The following is an 18,510-nucleotide window of genomic DNA, read 5'->3' as shown; positions in this document are numbered from 1 at the left end:
ATTATAAAATTAGCAATAAATATTATATAATTCTATTTTATTTTACTAAAAATTTTGTAATAAAAATTTAATATTTTGTAATTATATAAAATATTATATTTATTCTCTATGATATATATATATATATATATATATATATATATATATATATTATATGATAACTAAAAATTTAGACTACTATTTTAAAAAGAGTATAATAATAAAATTGAGAATTTTGTATCTAAAAATTAAGACATTGCAAAAATCACCTATTTGTTTCTCCAACAACCAAGAGCCCATATATAACATGATTTACTTCTTAATTCAACATATATATACTAAATTGATGAATTCAAGTAATAATCAATACTTACATCACCAATACAATTGATCTACAAGTTTCTCTTACCTCAAATCTCCGAGAAAAGAAAAAGAAGGAAAAAAATGATGAAGAATGCTACTCTAAGTTATCGCTGCACCACGATCCTAATTCTTGATCCTCAACACTCTAGGCTTTAAATCTCAACTCAAATACACCACAACTACTCTAAGGAAGGATCCAAGCGCTCTTGTGAAGTCAACAAAAGGAGAAAAAAATATTTCTAGTTTTAAAGTTTATCTCTCTAACTTCTCTATAAGTTTCTTAAGAAAATAAATTTATGAAGTTCAAGTCTTAAAAAATCTTATATACTTTCCCTTAAACTTGGTCAACTTTGACCTTAACACAAAACAACTCCCAAAAAAATAAACTCATAAAAATTCCTTAATCTTTAGAGTTTTTAAAACATTAAAACAAAACATCAAAATAAATTTTTAAATTAATAAAATTAAATAAATAATAAAATCATAAACGAGTATTACAAATTTCATTCTAAATGACCAATACCTTTGTGAGGTTGTTAATGACCGCCACTTCACCATAGAGGAATTTGACCTTATGCTTGGCTACTCCTCCATCCTGTAGGAGCTCATGCTTCGCCAAAGCGTCCACCACTTCGTCATTGGCAATACCACCTCCTCCAAAGAGAAGAACTACATCATTTGACTAAGGACCTCAAGTTCATCGCCACCTATCGTGGCCGTTATCGTCACGACATTGAGCGAGATGCCTCGTCGAAGAAGGAAAATTGGTGGTCTAACTCCGCCATTGATGACAGCCAGGACATGGTGTTCTAAGCCCGGATAAGGTATGCATAAAGAGTATGATGAAGTGACAACAATGAAATGTATCTCAAAATCTTGTCTAAAAAAATTAAAATCAATTTACCTATGTGTCAATAGCAAAGTGACATATAACAAATATAATATATATTTTGTTTGTCACATGAAATTCTTTTTAACAAAAGTTGATGGCAAAGACTATTTTTAAAATATTATAAAAAGGCTGGAGATTAAATAATAACAAAAACATTTATAGGGACTAAAAGTGAAAAAATGAGACAAAAATTATGTTTAAATTTTTTTATAAAATTTAAATTTAAATTTAAATAAATATATGTATCCTTAAATAACAACAAAGTTACCAGTTTAATTATGGTTCTTGTAGTTTTGTAAACTTTACCTTTTAATATATATAATTAAAAAAGTTTCACTTTATTCCTTATATATACCATTTTTGTCCTTATCATCTATTTCTATAGAAACTAAAATATTAAATTTATGAAACTATAAAGTCTAAAAAGAAGAAAAAAAAACGAAATTTATAGGGAAAAAAATGAAAAGTTTTTAACCATACAAACTAAATAAAATTATTAGGAAAAAAAGTTAATTAAAGAGCATATGGATCCTATCCCCTATATCAAACTTAAAATTATGTTTTAAGGAAAAATAAAATATAATTAGCTAAATTATATTTTTTTTCCCTCTATTTTTTGTCGATATGAAATTTTGGTTCTCCTATTTTAAAATAGAGACATTTAATCTTCTTATTTTTAAAAATACGATGATCCTATTATCAATTTAATGTTCTAATTTTTAAATTTTGACATTATTTGATGAACTGTCACAACTTAAGTGATGTCATATTTAGTGACATGACATATAGGGATAAAAATGAAAATATAACATTCGATAGATCTTCGTTTGTATTTATTTTAATGAGTGATTTATATTTATTAATTTTATTAATAAATTTTATTTGCATACTTTTTTATCTCCAAATGTCACTTGCTAAATATCACATCACTTAAGTATGAATAAATGTTATAACTTAAGGATTAATAAATGTCAATTTAACAAGATGATCAAAATTTTGTATTTTTAAGTTAGAGTGACTAAATGTCTTTATTTTAAAATAATGGGATCAAAAAATGTCACATTGATGAAAATAGAAAGACCAAAAGTATAATTTAGTCAATATAATAAGAGATATTGGGTTTGTTTGTTTAAAAAAAAATTCATAAAAGTATTTAGCTTAAATATGTTTTTAGTCCCTATAAAATTAGGAAGTTTTGATTTTAGTCCCTGTAAATTTTTTATTTTATTTTTAATCCTTATAAAATTAAAATTATTATTTTTAGTCCCTATTTTTATGTGATATTTTTTAACTATTTTTTATTTATCAAAAAGTTAAGTAATCATCTTAAATTTTACCTACAACGATTATTGATATCATATCAATATTTAACGCTTCTAAAAAAATACATAGGTTCTTGAAATAAATATTATTTATTCACCTTAAAATGACCATTAGAGACTAAAAATATTTATTTTAGATTTTAGAGATATGAATACCAAAGAAAAATATTTTACATGGACCAAAATTAAAACTTACTCATTTTATAAAGATAAAAAATAATGTTTATAAATTTTATAAGGATGAAAAATAACCCTAAAAAAATTAAAGGAACCAAAATCAAAATCATCAATTTTATAGGAACTAAAAACATATTTAAGTCAAAGTATTTTTTTAAAATAAAATAAGCACTTTTTTATGTGTTTGTCTAAACTTCTTTTCTTAAAATAAATAGTTTTCTACCTTTTTTTTAAAGCAACACTTATCTATTTCTTAAAACATTATTATTTAAAAAAACTTTTTTCGAAACACTTTGTTTTTAAGTTTAAACAAATAAATATAGTAATAATATTATTATTATTAAGAATGCATATTTTATTTTATTATATGAGCTATTAGATAGAGATATTAATTATAAAACAAAATGTTAAAATGGAGTTGAGGTTTCTAAATAGAAGCTGGACATCTAAACTCGATTATCAAAATGTTAGTAGACCCAAAAATGAGCCCAACCCAAGAATTTGCTGATGACGATCCAGCACTTCCAACCCAGCCCAACATGACAACTTTACTATCATGCATGGTGGATCGAACATAAGCAAGAAAGGAAGTCACAATTCGTGTATATTCAATCATCAAATTAAGATATAAAACTCTAATGAATATTCATAAAACTTTTCAATTGTACCTCTTGAAAATTCAATGAAGTTTAAATAAATTCTAGAACATGGATAGGACAATCCTAGCCTATATCCGTTATAACGTTTCAAACACTTTTTTCCAGAGTGGTTGTTAAGATACGATACTTGGCCAAAATAGCACAAACAAAAATATGAAAGCAGCATAATACTAGGCCCAAAATGCACAAACAAATATAGGAAAGTAATAAATACATCAATTTTGGCCAATCCAATTAAATCAAAAGCCTAAGCCTATCCAGCATCAACCACCTAGCTCCTCCTACAAATATAAATGTTATCCCTATGGTTTATACCAGTTTTAAGGAACGTACCATAAGAAACTTTTATGTATATAGATCTAAGATCCATGATACGGCGAAAAACTCTTAAAAGAAGCAGCATCGCAAATGTGCACAAGTTAAAAAATACAAGAATTATACCGAAACAATCCCAACAGAATAATAGCCTACAAAGTCTTTGATCATTTCTTAAGAAGAAAAGAAAGAGAAAACTTTAAATGTTCAACAGAAACTATAAGATAAAAAAAAAAATATTGAGGCCTTAATAATCCTTTCTAATTTCTGACAACTGTACATCATGTCATATAACCTAGTTGTCATGACAAAGTTCCCGGTGTTAGTTTCACTCAGCTACCATGTCAGCCTCTGCATCACCTGAAAACAGAAGAAGAAACAAAAAGTTAGAACATGATGAAAGATTATTGACCTGAAAGTGAAACGTGATATCACAAGACCTATGATGGACACATACCATACACATATCTGATACAACAATGCGATTATTTTAAATTATATAAGATAGGTATATGTTTTCATCTATATCAATAATCATAAAATATAATAAACATGTAAATATAATTTTGATCAAAATTTATAAACATAATAAATATATAATTACAATTTTGCAAATCTAAATTAAAAATATATTTCTTGTACATTATTAAAAACAAATAAATTATAAATCATTTTATCATAAATTAGTAAATTACTTCCTATTATTTTCAAATAGAAATAAGACTATCAATCTTATTTTTTTTCTTAAAATCATCCATATAGAACACAATTTATATTTTTAGTTTATCAAGAAACGATGCTTCTATGTTTCTATATTTAACATGTTTGTCTTATTTAGCTGTAATATTCATAATTTTGTAAGGATTTGGATAATTCACCAATACAAATGCAAGAGTATCGAGATTGGATAAAATTTTCATGATTTTTTAAAGGCTTGGATACTTCGCTGATACATATGGGTAAAGAACTTGAGAGTATTGATATCGGATGCGAATATATGAAGTCAATTGAAGTATCGATATTTCATAACACAAGACAAGACAGTACCATAACATTCTATTCATCTGGCAAGGTTATGTTGATGTCTGGAGATGTCCTCTGATCATCATAGTCCTCAGAGCCATTCCAAGTAGCAGTAGCATCAGGTGTAGCATCAAGGTTCTGTTTGTCACTTGTAACACTGACAGATTCTCTCTGGTTTTGGTCTGGTATCTGAGACATATGCATCAGAAAGTTTTCACCATCAGCATGTGCTTGTGAGATAGGTCTTGCTGCTGTCACTACTATGTCTGGAACAGGTGAAGTAGGGGAGGCCAATGCCTGCTCACGATGTTGATACTTCCTCTTTTGGGCCTTGTAACCATTTTGCATGAAGCTTCCTACCACAATCTGAAACCATTGCAAATAAATTCCCAATATAAGTAAATGAAGGGGTCATAATAAAACCACGATGCACTCTTCATAGTGCTGAAAGGTGAAAAGTGAAAACCCTCCTTTGTGAAAAATATAGAGGACCAAAATGTGTTATATATCAATCTAGTGACTTTCATCTTTATTTCATGCATTCAAATGTAAACAGTACAAGTTCAAAGATCTTGGTAATGCAACCTAGAAGGGAAGCCTTACATAATCATATAACAATATATAAAGGCAATTCCTTCCTTTTATGCTTTGTTTGGGACAAGAGCGAAATAGAGAGAAAAGAAATAAGAATGATAGAAACAGAAGGTAATTAGTCATGTGTCGTTTAGATGTATAGAAATAAGAAGAAAAAAAATGGAGAAAATTCTCCCCACATGTATTCTAATAATCTTTTGAATGCTATCATTTGCAAAATATTTCATAGATGCAGTTTGATAATATGCTCTCTCTATGATTTGAGATAGCTGATGCAAGTTATAATTTCAATCTCACTACAGTAATTGCAATTCAAAACAGACGAGACAAAATTAGTTTAGGGCCAGTTTGGACTATATAAGATAACAAAATAAGGTTAAAAATCCATGATCAGTTTCATCAGTACCACATTTGACATACCAAACCCATTCTTACAAGCAAAATCTTTTAGAAAGCAATCGAGACAATATCTTACTTGGATGGGGCCAGCAGCAGTTAAAAGTCCAGCAACACCACCTCCTATCACCCGACCATCAGGGCCAGCAAGTGAGACACTCAATCCACCAGTTCGACTTCTTATGCCAGTGCTGTCAGTGAGAGTGAATGATCCAGACAAAGATAAAATCTCAAACCGACCCTGAAAGTAAAAGGTGGACTAAATAATTGAAGAATTTCCAAAATCAATTAAGCATAGTTGCATGTATGAAACAAGAGTTACGCCATAACAGGAGAAATTGCAAAACAGCAGAAAATGACAGGTGAGATTGACCTCAGACAGAAAACCAAGTTAATAATTTTCAACTATTTAATATAAAAATATGTATAGCCAGATAAATAATGCATCAAATAAACGATTCACATCATCATCGTGTACTAAATCTATGCATTGTCGTTATGCATTTCCTGTTGCAAGACAAGGAAAGCTCAACTTGAACTCTAGAACCTTGTAGTTGTCGCTTATCATATTGTTATAACCACTGGCTATAAAAACGCTACATCAGTAGCAAATTTTTGTTTAGGAAATTATGACTTAGTTTAGAAATAGTTTTCAATATGTGCTCATATAAAAAGAAAATAAATCACAAATTTTCCACAAGATAAAATCAATTTATTGTTCTAGAGACTTCCTTATTTAACTTCTCTTATAAGTTGATTTTAATTTATAAGATAATTTGATTCATTTTACCCCTTTTTTTCTTCTCAAGTGCTTGTTGAGAAGTTTATCCAATCGCCTATGTCTCCTCCAATGACTGAAACTCAGCCTCTGGATCAAGACAACCAACAAAATAGCGACTTTGATATTAGTTGAAAGGTTTCATCAGATTTTTAAAAAAGTTAAAAACATCACTAAAGAGGACACCGCTAGAAGTGTATGTTTCTAACTTCTCTAACTTATTTCCCATTTCCCAGTGTTAGATCCGACACTAGAACTGATGGAATGATAAGATGAACCATTTTTTAGCATATATCCAATTCCAATATACCAATTTTGAGCAAATTGCCAATAGAAAAGGGAGACACTATGTCCAACCCCACACAGCAAGAGACAAACAGAGATCACCTGACATAAATGCACCTAATGCTGTCCTATATGGCTTCCACGTTCTATACATGGCAGAAGACATAAATAAGCTAGCCCATCAAATTATTTCAGGAATGATTCAAATTCAATCAAAGACATCATAATATCAGGGAAATGGAAATCCAATCAAAACACTCAAGGGAAAATAATAGATAAAATAATATTTTACTCAAAAAGCATTGAGATCTAAGAGACCGTGCCTCGTATGTCAATATGCCACCAGAAGAACCGGGTTGGCGAATGGTCACATTTGAGATAGCCCCATTGGCAGAGAGAATGCATATTCCTCTTGGACCCTTCTGCACAAGGGACATGATCTTCCCAGCAACATCCTGCAAAGTAATAAAGTAATAAAAATTCTTATCCAAATCAAATCACCAATCGCAAAAGATCTGTCAAAACAGCTCAAGAAATTACGCCCAAAATCTACACTGTTACATAAATTTGCAAAAGGCCAAGAATGCACACGGCTTCTACATTACCTCTCCAGTATAAACAGTCACCACATGCGGTATAAAATCCCCAACAGCAGTGTTTGCAAACACCTCACCTGCAAACAACACAGACAGAGAAACAATCAACAAATTTTCCATAAATTGAGAAACACCACACCCCAGTTTAACTAATTTTCACCACCAAAATTACAAGCCCCATGTAAGTAAACCCCAGAAAAAAAAATAATAAATAAAACAAAACAAAACATTTTTTTGTTGTATGAGACAACAATCCTCCTTCTCCGTCAGCCAGGAAGAATTACTTTCTCTTCTTGCATGCTCAGAACTCAAATTCAAAACTACTAATTAAGCTGAAACAATTTTACGTCAATCGATCCAAACAATCAAAGAACAATTTTTTCTAGCCATAAAAATCAAGCAAATGCGCACACACACACTCACCAACCTTAGATTTAGCCACAAAAAGGAAAGTTCACATTTTTTTAACCGATCACGATCCCTAACACGCTGTTCGGCCATTACCAGAAAGAAAAAAATAAAAAGAAAAGCATATCTTTTGTATCAACCAAGGCACCCCTTTAACAAATGGAGCTCAAATCTCGATCCCAACCCCATGAACCCAAAAAAAAAAAAAAAAAAACCTGAAGCAAGCACAAACCCAGAGACAGTGGAGCTACAAAAGCACGAGGATTTGAGATTCAACGATTTGGGCAAGCTGGTTAAGAAACAAAAGGGTAAAAAAAAAAAAAACTTGAGCGAGGAACAGGGATTTTGGTTTGGCGGGTAAGTCAACTTGGAAGAAAACAGTAGTAGTACAATGAGTGAGGTCAGCACAGAACACCACATCACAACACCTGAGAGAATCAACCAACCAACGTTGTATCGTATTGCGTTGTACGGTAGCAGTACTCACCAAAAGAAGAAAAGGGTTGGTAGGTTCCAAACGCGGCGTGTTTGCCACGACCCCTTTTGGAAGAAAACTCAGGTGGTGTCGATAAAGTGAAACCCGGCGGTGGTGGTGGTTGCGGCGTTGCACTCACCCTCAGGTTCCCATCTGCGTCGTACTTCCTCGGCCTCCCTCTCTTCTTCTTCCCAAACAAATCCAAACTCCCTTGCGCCAATGTTGTTGGTGTCACTGCTGCTGCCGTTGTTGTTGTTGTGGCTGGCACAGGCACAGGCGCAGGCGCAGGTGGCACCACCGTTGTTGTCGTTTCGGTGCTCCCCACGTTCATGTTGACGTTCATGTTCAATGTCTGGGGAACCGAGGGTGTGAGGGAGGGTGCAGAAACGGTGCTGCCGAGAGTGGGTTCCATGAGGGTGTTTCCAGAAATGGAAGGAGAGGAAAAAGGGTGGAGTTTGAACGAGGTAGAGTCTGCAAATGGCGCCAGAAGTAGAAGGAATAGAGAGGGTGTAGTGTAGGCTTTTTCTCTTTTTAATCTTTGCTACAAAGAAATTGTGAATGTGAATATGATTATGAATATGATTATGAATATGAATATGAATATGAATATGAATACTAATACTTCTCTCTCTCTCTGTATTGGCATTAATGGAGGAGAATGAGGCTGGGATGGGAAACTGCTATTTACTTGTCGGGACTCCACTCTGCATTATTATTTTAATTTCCATAAAGTAAGGTTTTAATATTAAAATGTGTCTAAGCTCTCTTCTAAACTATGAGGATAATCACCACATACTAATGTCAATACCCCAAAATGCCCCTCTTAACCGCCCTAAGGACCTTTTTGTTTCTAGGTCCCGTTTTTTCACAAAGCAATGCCTCTCTAGATGTTTTTTTATTTATTTTTTTTGTATAAAATTTTGATTTAATTGATAAATTATAAAATGGTAACATTTAAATGTCCATAAAAAAAAAATTGGGTTTATTCATTTTGATGTTTATTATACATTCAAAGAAATTAGTTTTCTATAACGTTGTACTTGAAATGCATAAAAGAAGGAGGACTGATGAAGAAGCGACAAAGAAAAAGTTAATTATCAGTTTCTATCAATGTTAAAGTCTTTTTGAGAGTATAAATATTAAAAAGTACACTTAAATTTCATTATGTTTAATACTACTATTTAATAGACTTAAATATTTTTCTTGCCTTTCTATAACGTTTGGCGTAAAATGTGTGACGGAGAAAAATGAATAATTTGAAATGCATAAAAGAAGAAAGACAGATAAGGAATGACGAAAAATAAATAAATTATATATTATTCTTAACGCTTGAAGTCTTCTAAATAGTTAAGAATGAGAGAATAAAAAAACTATAAAATGTACTATTTACAATTTTTCATGTACTATGTAGGCGTTGAAATAAATGAGAGAGGGAAATGATTTATATACTTAAACATTTTTAAAAATTATACTTAACACTTATTATTTTTAATATTAATAGAGCATTGAACATTGTCTTATCTTTCTTTCATGTTCTATATGAATTAATTAAAAATTTTAATAATTTTTTTTTTCGTCCCTGGCAGGACCGATGATTGTTCTTTACTAGGTTGGAGATACCTCAAAGGGTGAGATAGTTGACCCCAAGATTTAAGGCGACTGCATACAGGATTCGAACCCTTGATCTTGTTTAAACGTGGATCAACCCCTACTACTAAACCACACGCTTGGGGTTAATAAAAACTTTTAATAAAAGTATTTAAAACTTTTTTTAAAAAAGTCATCAAAAAAAGAGTAATATTCAATTGATATAATTATAATTTTTTTATAAATATGTCAAAATTTAATAATTTAATTAAAAAAATTACTTAAAAAAATTGTTAATATTAAAAGAGATAAAGATTTTAAAGAATTATTTTAAATGATGAATTTTATGAAATTTTAGTATAGTTTACATGCCGTATTCAACAAACTATTGTAAAATTTACATATAATTTGTATGTCTTTATTTTTCTTTCTGCATCTTTTCTTTCTATTTTTTTTTCTCTTCCATCTTATCTCTTCTCTCGTCTTTCTTCTCTCTCTTTTCTCTTTTTTATCTCATGTTTTCTTTTCTCTCTCTTTCAATTTTTCTCTTCTCTTTATTTCATTTTTTTTTGTTTTTTATTTATCTCTTATTCTTCTTCTATATTTTTTATCTATTAATAGTGATATTTGATTTATTAATATTTATTTTTTAATTCTTAAATATTTAAATTTAGTTTTGAAAGAGAAAAATAAATAATTTAAAATGCGTAAAAGAAGGAAAACAGATAAGAAAGGATAAAAAAAAAGTAAATTATAATCCCATTTAAAGCTTAAAACCTTCTAAATAGTTAAGAATGAGAGAGAAAAATGTGAAATTTACTATCATTTATAATTTTTTGGGTACATTTAAAAAAAATTGTACATACTAATATTTACAATTCGTAGGTTTTGACTTAAATGAGACAGGGAAATGATTTATATACTTAAACATTTTTAAAATTTTACTGGAATTTATTATTTTTAATATTAAGCATCGAACATCGAACATTGTCTTATCTTTCTTTTAACGTTCTATATGAAACGCACAAAATAGGGAGGGCACATAAAAAAGAAGTAAGTTTTCTATTTTAATATTTGGAGTCTTTTGAAAAGCAAAAAGTAAATAGATAAAAATAAATAAAAAAAATTAAGAAGGGTGTATTAGACTAAGATTTTAAAAGATTTAAAAAATATATATTAAAAAAAAATTATGGCATTCATTTAAGATAATAAAAAAATTTAAGAGTACGTCAAAATTTAATAATATATAATTAAGACAAACTTAATTTTTTTAAGAGTGTATCAAAATTTAGTAGTATTCAATTAAGATTTTTTCACTCAAAATATATTGTTGGTATCAAAAATATAGATATTTTAATAGATTATTTTGAATGGTGAATTTTATGAGACTTTTTAATAGAATTTACTTATAATTCACTTATCCAACAATCTCATCAAAATCTCTTAGATTTTGCATGACTATTTTTTTCATTCACTACAAAAAAATTAAAATTGTCACATATAATGACACATATCTTATAGAGATATAATACGTGTCACTAAAAGGTATCTTTACCTACATACAAAATATAATATGTTGGTATATTGTTAAAAAGTGTTGGTATGAGCTATAGTGACACACAAAATATGTTGTTAAATTACATTCAAAATCAACACTTAAATTGTGTGTAGTTATATATCAAATATATATATATATATATATATATATATATATATTATATTGTACCTATAATAATATTTTTTGTATATCATTGTATGTAACATTTTTTTGTAGTGATTCAATTTCTCCTCTCTTTTTCTCTCTCCTCAATCTTGTCTATCGTCTTTCTTGTTTCTCTCTCTTCTTTCTTCTCTTCTCTCCTTTCTCGTTCTCTCTATAACATTGTGTTGTGTGTTGTGATTGTTATATTATTTAAATATTTTATTTAATTGAATATTTGTTGATATGTAGTTTTAATGTTTTAGAACTTTAAGAATTAAGGAAATTCTTATGAGTTTAATTGTTGGGAGTTGTTTTGATTTAAGGTCAAAGTTGACTAAGATTTGGAAAAGTATATAAGATTTTCTTAAGACTTGAATCTCATAAGTTCATTTTCTTAAGAATTATAGAGAAATTTTAAAGATATAAACTCTAAAACCAAAGGAGATTCTTCTTCCTTCTAACTTCACTAGAGAGTTTTGATCCTTTCTTGGAGCACCTTTTGTAGGAGTTAAGTTGTGATTTAAGGTTTGGAAGTTGAGAATCATAGTTTAGAGTCGTCTTATAATGGGAGCTTGAGAGACCATGTTCTCTATTGTTCTTCCTTTTCTTCCATTTTACTTTAAGACTTGAGACAAGAGAAGCTTGTAGATTAATCATGTTGAGTTGCATGTGTTAATTTTTGGTTTTTTTTCCTATTGGTGTCTTTGATTGCTGAATTTGAAGAGAAAAAATCTTGGTGTTCTTGGTAAAATGATAAGGAAATCGATGATTTGTGAACTCATGTGGTTCATGTTGTTCTTTTCGATGAATTCAAGTTGTTTGTAGTGTATGTGTGTTGAATTGAGAGTTGCATGTTGGATTAAAGTTAAAATTTTGATTATTTGAGCCAAATCGCGATTCTGCAAAGTGTAGAAATCACCTTCATATTAGGTGCAACTTCATGGCATCAGGCGTGAGCAAGTCAAAAACTCTTTATCTCATTAATGTTGAGCACAAAATGAGTGTCACGATCGTGAGTTAAGAGCTTTTTGACTTGGTGAAGTTAAGTGAGGGATAATTGGCGTCAAACGTAATTTTATTATAGACTTTATGACTTGGTGATACCATACATATATAGGACGAGTTGAGCTAGGCGTGAGCAAGATAGAAACTCTTTGCCTTAGTGACATCGGGCATAGGATGAGTGTCGTTGGATATTAATCCACAACATGATTTTTTGAATTTTGTAACATATTGGGAAAACCCAGTACCCGTCATCAAGTATAACATAGTTTGGGTATAAGTTTGTCACGACATATTGATATGCGTTAATAAAGTCAACTATGGGTGCAACCCTCTAACTATCATTGTAATTCCACGTACCTTTCTTGCAATTAGTTAAGGAATTTACCCATTGATTTCATACCTTATTCAAATTGGTCACTTCTAAACCAATATGAGTCGACCTAATCCCGATACGATATCAATTAAAGACTTGGAGGAAACTCAACACTTCACTTTAAGAGATAACAATAGACATTAAATATTATCTTATCTTTCATTAACTATTTGTGTGAAAAGCATGAAAGAGAAAAGAGAGACAATTTATTGTTTACAATTCATTGAATATTATCTTATCTCATGCAAAATAGTATATTATATTTAATATGTAGGGGCGGATTTATTATAAATACTTACTTGAATTTGAGACCTTGATATTTGAGGACCAATCACAACACCAGTCAAACCTAACAAACGTTGATTAAGCTAATTTTATCTTATGTAGAAGTTTATTTCAAAAAAAAAAAGTCTTTCATTTTTCTCTTCTAAAAGCACTTCTAAATAAGTTTATCTAAATAGATTCATAAAAGTAGTGAAAATAGAAGTAGCTTCCATTGGCAAAATCCGTGTAGAAGAAAAGCATAAGGTATAATGATTACATATTTAGTGTGTTCGAAAAAGAAATTTTAAAAATTTATGAAATTTGAAATTATTAGGTTTTGAATCACTTTTATTTTAATTTTCATTATTCTTTAAATGTTTTGTTTGAATTTAAATTATTTTTATTTCAATTTTCGTCATTCTTTAAAGGTTTTATTTGAATAACTAAATTGAAATTTTTAAAATTTTAAATTTTTAGTTTGGATGGGTCAATATGATTTCCTTCATGAATAAAATTAATTTCAAAGACACACGCGCATACACACACAATGAAAATTTGGAATTAAATTTTATAAGACTAAATATTAGCAAAATTTTAAATATATTAATAATTATAAAAATAATATTATATAATATTTAATAATTTAAAAATAATTCAAATACTTAATAATTTAAAAAAATATTAATATTTTTTATATCAATTTGGAAAGAGATGAGAGGAAGATAAGAGAAAAAAGAGAAAGAAGAATTTTAAATTTTTATATTTTTGGAAGAATTTGAAGTTCTATAATTTTAAAGAAATTTATACATTGTTAAATTTCAAAATTTTTGCAAATTTTCCTTAAAAAAAAGTATTTCACCACAAAACATTTGAAATTCTTCAAAAAAAAAATTGAATTATTTATTAAAATTTCCATCCAAACACACTCTAAAATGTTGAAATAAAATGATTATAAAAAAAAAACTATTTTCCTTTACATGTAAGTATAAACTAATTAAAAAAGAAACATTTTTTACCTCTATATTTTTTTTAAAAATAATAATAAAATCTTTGTAGAAAAGAACAAATAGACATAATTATTATATTTAAGAATAAAACGTTCTCATAAAAAGAAAAAAAAATAGTTATAACTGATAAATAAAATTATCACCTTAATGTAAATATAGATTTTTTAAAAAAATTGAGATGTGAAAAATACAATTATATAAAATAAATTTATTTATTTTTAATAGCATGGTGAATATTTTAGTAAATAGGTTAGTTTATTATTTAAATAATTATTTTTATTTTCCATTCTCTCTCGATTTACGAAGAGAACAATTTTTCATAAGACCCACCTTAATACTTTTTCATCTCCTTTATTTTTTCTCTCATAATTTAAATAAGATTAAATTAATTTCTTCTTCATTTTATTATAATTTTAGATTTTAATAAATAAAATAATAAAACAATATTAATAAAATAAATAACAATTTATTAAAATATAATTAATTTTAAAATTAAAAGTAATTAACCATCTTTACTCTTTTTTCTTTAGAAACTTTAAATGATTAATATTTTTGAAAAAAAAATGAGTGTACATAACATCCCAGACCATAAAAATCAAAAGCGCATGGTAAAATATATACTTTTATTTTAAGTAAGATTATACAAAAGTTAGTTTAACCTTAGCGGTAAGGGTTGATCCACGCTACGAGGGAGACACTTTAAAAGGTGGGATAACTGGCTCCAAAAATTCCTTATGCTTCTAACTACCACAATCCCTCCCCATCCTAAATAAATATGTTTTAAATCCTTATATTTTCAATTGATAAAGTTTCTATATTTTATATTGATAATTTTTTAATTTTAAAATATGTGAATTTAGTTTATACTTTCCAAAAATTTATAATATTTTTTAAAGTTAAGATTAAGAAGGCTAAATTCTTATATATTTTAAAATTAAAGGATTAAATTTTTTTATATTAAAATATAAGGATCTTGATCACGTTTAATTGCAAATATAGGATTCAAAACACACGTATTCATAAAAACAAAGTTGTGCTCTCATCACATTAATTTTATTATTAGAAAAGTTACTATACCCAAAAAGAAAAATTGAAAAGTGAAAGTGAGAATTAATATTACTGTTATAGATGATATTATGATATATGTACTTAATTGCAAGAAAACGAACATCAAATCAATATCGTGATGTAAAAAATAATGAAGCTGGACTAACACGTTCTTCATCACGGCTTTTCAATATGAATAGTGAGTAAATAGGGTTTTGGTAAAAAAAAAAAAAAAAAAAAAAAAAAAAAAAAAAAAAACAGAATTGCATATAGGGTAAATTGATGATGACATATTCTATTTACTCTAACAAATCCATATCTCCATAATTGGTTTTCTAAAATATATATTTTAAAAATCATTATAAGTCAAATGTTAAATTTTTTATTTATTTGAATTATTATTAATGAGAGTGATTTTATTTTATTAAAATGAGTTTAATGTTAGTTGATATTTATTTTTCCTATCAATTCATTATATTAAATGTTAGAATAGTGGATTAAGCCTAACTCAACCCTACAAAACCGGCTTGTAAGGTGAGGGTTGCTTTCCACTTATATACTATTCAATTGCCTAATCTCTAGTCGATGTGGGACTTGGGTTTTTCCCAATACACCCCCTCACGTCCAGCACTATCAGGCTTGGTACGTGGATAAATGGTGGGTGACCCTTTTTAATGATATAGGATTGGCGGGACTTGGATTTTTCCCAATACACCCCCTCACACCTATGAGGCATGCATCAATGGTGGGTGACCCATTTTTAAAGTGGATCTAAATGGCTCTGATACCATGTTAGAATAGTGGATTAAGCCTAACTCAACCCTACAAAATCGACTTGTAAGGTGAGGGTTGCTTTCCACTTATATACTATTCAATTGCCTAATCTCTAGTCGATGTGGGACTTGGGTTTTTCCCAATACACCCCCTCACGTCCAGCACTATCAGGCTTGGTACGTGGATAAATGGTGGGTGGCCCTTTTTAATGATCTAGGATTGGCGAGACTTGGGTTTTTCCCAATACACCCCCTCACGTCCAACACTATTGAGCTTGGTGGGTGGCCCATTTTTAATGATCTAGGATTGGCGGGACTTGGATTTTTCTATTGATTGATACATGCATCATGGGCATGAGGGGGTGTATTCAAGTCCCGTTATTAAAAAAGGGCCACCTACCATTCATTGATACATGTACCATGGGCATGAGGGGGTGTATTTCAAGTCCCGCCAATCCTAGATCATTAAAAAGGGCCACCCACCATTTATCCACGTATCAAGCCCAATAGTGTTGGACATGAGGGGGTGTATTGGGAAAAACCCAAGTCCCGCCAATCCTAGATCATTAAAAAGGGTCACCCACCATTTATCCACGTACCAAGCCTGATAGTGCTGGACGTGAGGGGGGTGTATTGGGAAAAACCCAAGTCCTACATCGACTAGAGATTAGGCAATTGAATAGTATATAAGTGGAAAGCAACCCTCACCTTACAAGCCGGTTTTGTAGGGTTGAGTTGGCTTAATCCACTATTCTAACATTAAATGATCTATTTTGGATTTAAAAATCTCTATGTAAGTACAACTAATTATTAAGTTAAACCTTATATACAAGTGTGTTACGTTTTTAATGTGGGGTTTAATTAATTTAATATTTGTTATGAATAAATATTAAGTTGGAGTTTTAGAATTTAAAAAGATAAAATTTTACTAAACTCCTTTTTATCCATCAAAGAGATAGTGGCAACAAAGAAAAGTTTTGATATAAAAGTTGTTCTCGACATATATAAGTGAGTACGTAATCAAATTGTGATTATAACATATTTATTACAAAAATATCTATTAGAGATAAGTAATTTATAGCAATTGATAAATACTATTGTGGTGTTCTAAATTTTATTATTGATCCGAAATTCTAATAAATAATACTAAGATTGATTTAAAAAAAAAACTCTTAACAAATAGAAAATCGACAATGTTAATATCTATTTTCTTAAACTTAAACATTGTTATCATTTTTTGTTTCTGGATTAGCACATCTACTCGATTCTCAATAACATGTAAGAAGCTTGAGTAATGTTTTTTTTCTTCTATAAAATGCAAGAATGAATAAAAAATAAATAAAATGTTATTGTAAGTTAGTAGCTTAATTCAAACTAGTATAATTGTGAACATAAAATGAAGAGTAAAGAATCATAAAGATAAATAATATTATCATTCCTTTGTTTTTATTATCCATGAAATCACTATAATCGTAATATGATTAAAGAACAAAGGTGTGTTTGATTGTATTTTTTTTTATAATTTTAAAAAATATTTATGAAATAATTTTTAAAACATGATATTTTGACCGTAAGCTTGTTGGACTAGTTAAGGTTATAACGACCTGTCATGAACTTTATACTAATTATACAATTATTAGTAGTTGATAACAACTAATAATTGAGTTATAAGTTTACTAATATATGGACATGTACTATATACCATATATATGAAAGCAAAGCAAATATATAAACATATATGATATAAATATAATAATCCAATAAAAGTAAATTATACAACCTAAGTTGTCGATCAAATAACTTCTACTTGTTAGAACTCAAAGTATACGGTGACTGAAATGAATTATGAGAGAATGAATTTTATTCATAAGCAATGGTTGGCTTATATAAGCCTTACAAAACAGAAAAACAAAACCATGTTTTACGTTGCAGTAAAGTAGGAACAATTAACGCAACAACTAAAAAATTGATTGGCCCTTGAAAGTAGGGACTTTATTAACTGACACACGTAACATAACACACGAAATAGCAAATTTGACTAACATTCCCTCCCTTAAGCTACATGCATCTGCTGCATTTTAGCTTACTTCAGTGGCTTTTACTACTCTAAGCATGCATCGAATCCTTTCAAATTGATCAAGCTTCAATGGTTTGGTCATTATGTCAGCTATTTGTTTGTTAGAACTATAGTAGCTCAGGCGCACTACTTGGTCGTTTACCAAGTCTCTAAGAAAGTGAAATCTTACTGCAATGTGCTTACTTCTTCCGTGAAAGTCTGGATTCTTGGATAGTTGGATAATAGAGCTGTTGTCACATAAAATTTCAGTTTCTTTCTTTTCCTCTGATCCAAGATGCTCTAAGATTCTTCAGAGTCAGATACATTGACAGGCGCAGAATGCTGCAGTTATGTATTCAGCCTCAATGGTAGATAAACTTACCACATGCTGCTTTTTCAAAGCCCATGAGATAGCTCTAGTCCCCATTATAAAT

The 18,510-nt window shown here is 29.1% G+C and overlaps 1 protein-coding gene across 2 annotated transcripts; it reads right to left on the bottom strand.

The window, feature by feature from the left end:
* Positions 1-3,803: 3,803 nt before the first annotated feature.
* LOC109791514 (AT-hook motif nuclear-localized protein 1) lies at positions 3,804-8,961 on the bottom strand. 2 transcript variants are annotated; one of them, XM_020350821.3, is made up of 6 exons: positions 8,275-8,961; positions 7,389-7,456; positions 7,107-7,238; positions 5,800-5,961; positions 4,755-5,096; positions 3,804-4,067 (listed from the first exon to the last, which is right to left on the bottom strand). In XM_020350821.3, the coding sequence occupies exons 1-5, from the start codon at positions 8,672-8,674 to the stop codon at positions 4,764-4,766; spliced, it is 1,095 nt and encodes a 364-aa protein (XP_020206410.1). In that variant the 5' UTR covers positions 8,675-8,961; the 3' UTR covers positions 3,804-4,067; positions 4,755-4,763. The 2 variants fall into 2 exon arrangements, with proteins under 2 accessions (XP_020206410.1, XP_082917204.1); XM_083061078.1 differs by lacking the exon at positions 8,275-8,961 and adding an exon at positions 8,003-8,261.
* Between the last annotated feature and the right edge of the window lie 9,549 nt (positions 8,962-18,510).

The sequence above is a fragment of the Cajanus cajan genome, chromosome 7, assembly GCF_000230855.2.
Source record: "Cajanus cajan strain Asha chromosome 7, NIPB_CcT2T_4, whole genome shotgun sequence".
NCBI classification, from domain to species: domain Eukaryota; kingdom Viridiplantae; phylum Streptophyta; class Magnoliopsida; order Fabales; family Fabaceae; genus Cajanus; species Cajanus cajan.
The sequence above is the reverse complement of the archived record's forward strand: the minus strand, read 5'-3'. Positions and strand labels throughout refer to the sequence as shown.

What these genes read in the sequence shown, in the direction of transcription:
- LOC109791514 (XM_020350821.3), bottom strand. Translation starts at nt 8,674, where the DNA reads ATGGAACCCACTCTCGGCAGCACCGTTTCTGCACCCTCCCTCACACCC. An exon ending in TGACTGTTTATACTGGAGAG is followed by an intron (nt 7,239 to 7,388) that starts GTAATGTAGAAG and finishes ATTACTTTGCAG; the next exon opens with GATGTTGCTGGGAAGATCAT. An exon ending in GTGGCATATTGACATACGAG is followed by an intron (nt 5,962 to 7,106) that starts GCACGGTCTCTT and finishes TTTTACTTTCAG; the next exon opens with GGTCGGTTTGAGATTTTATC.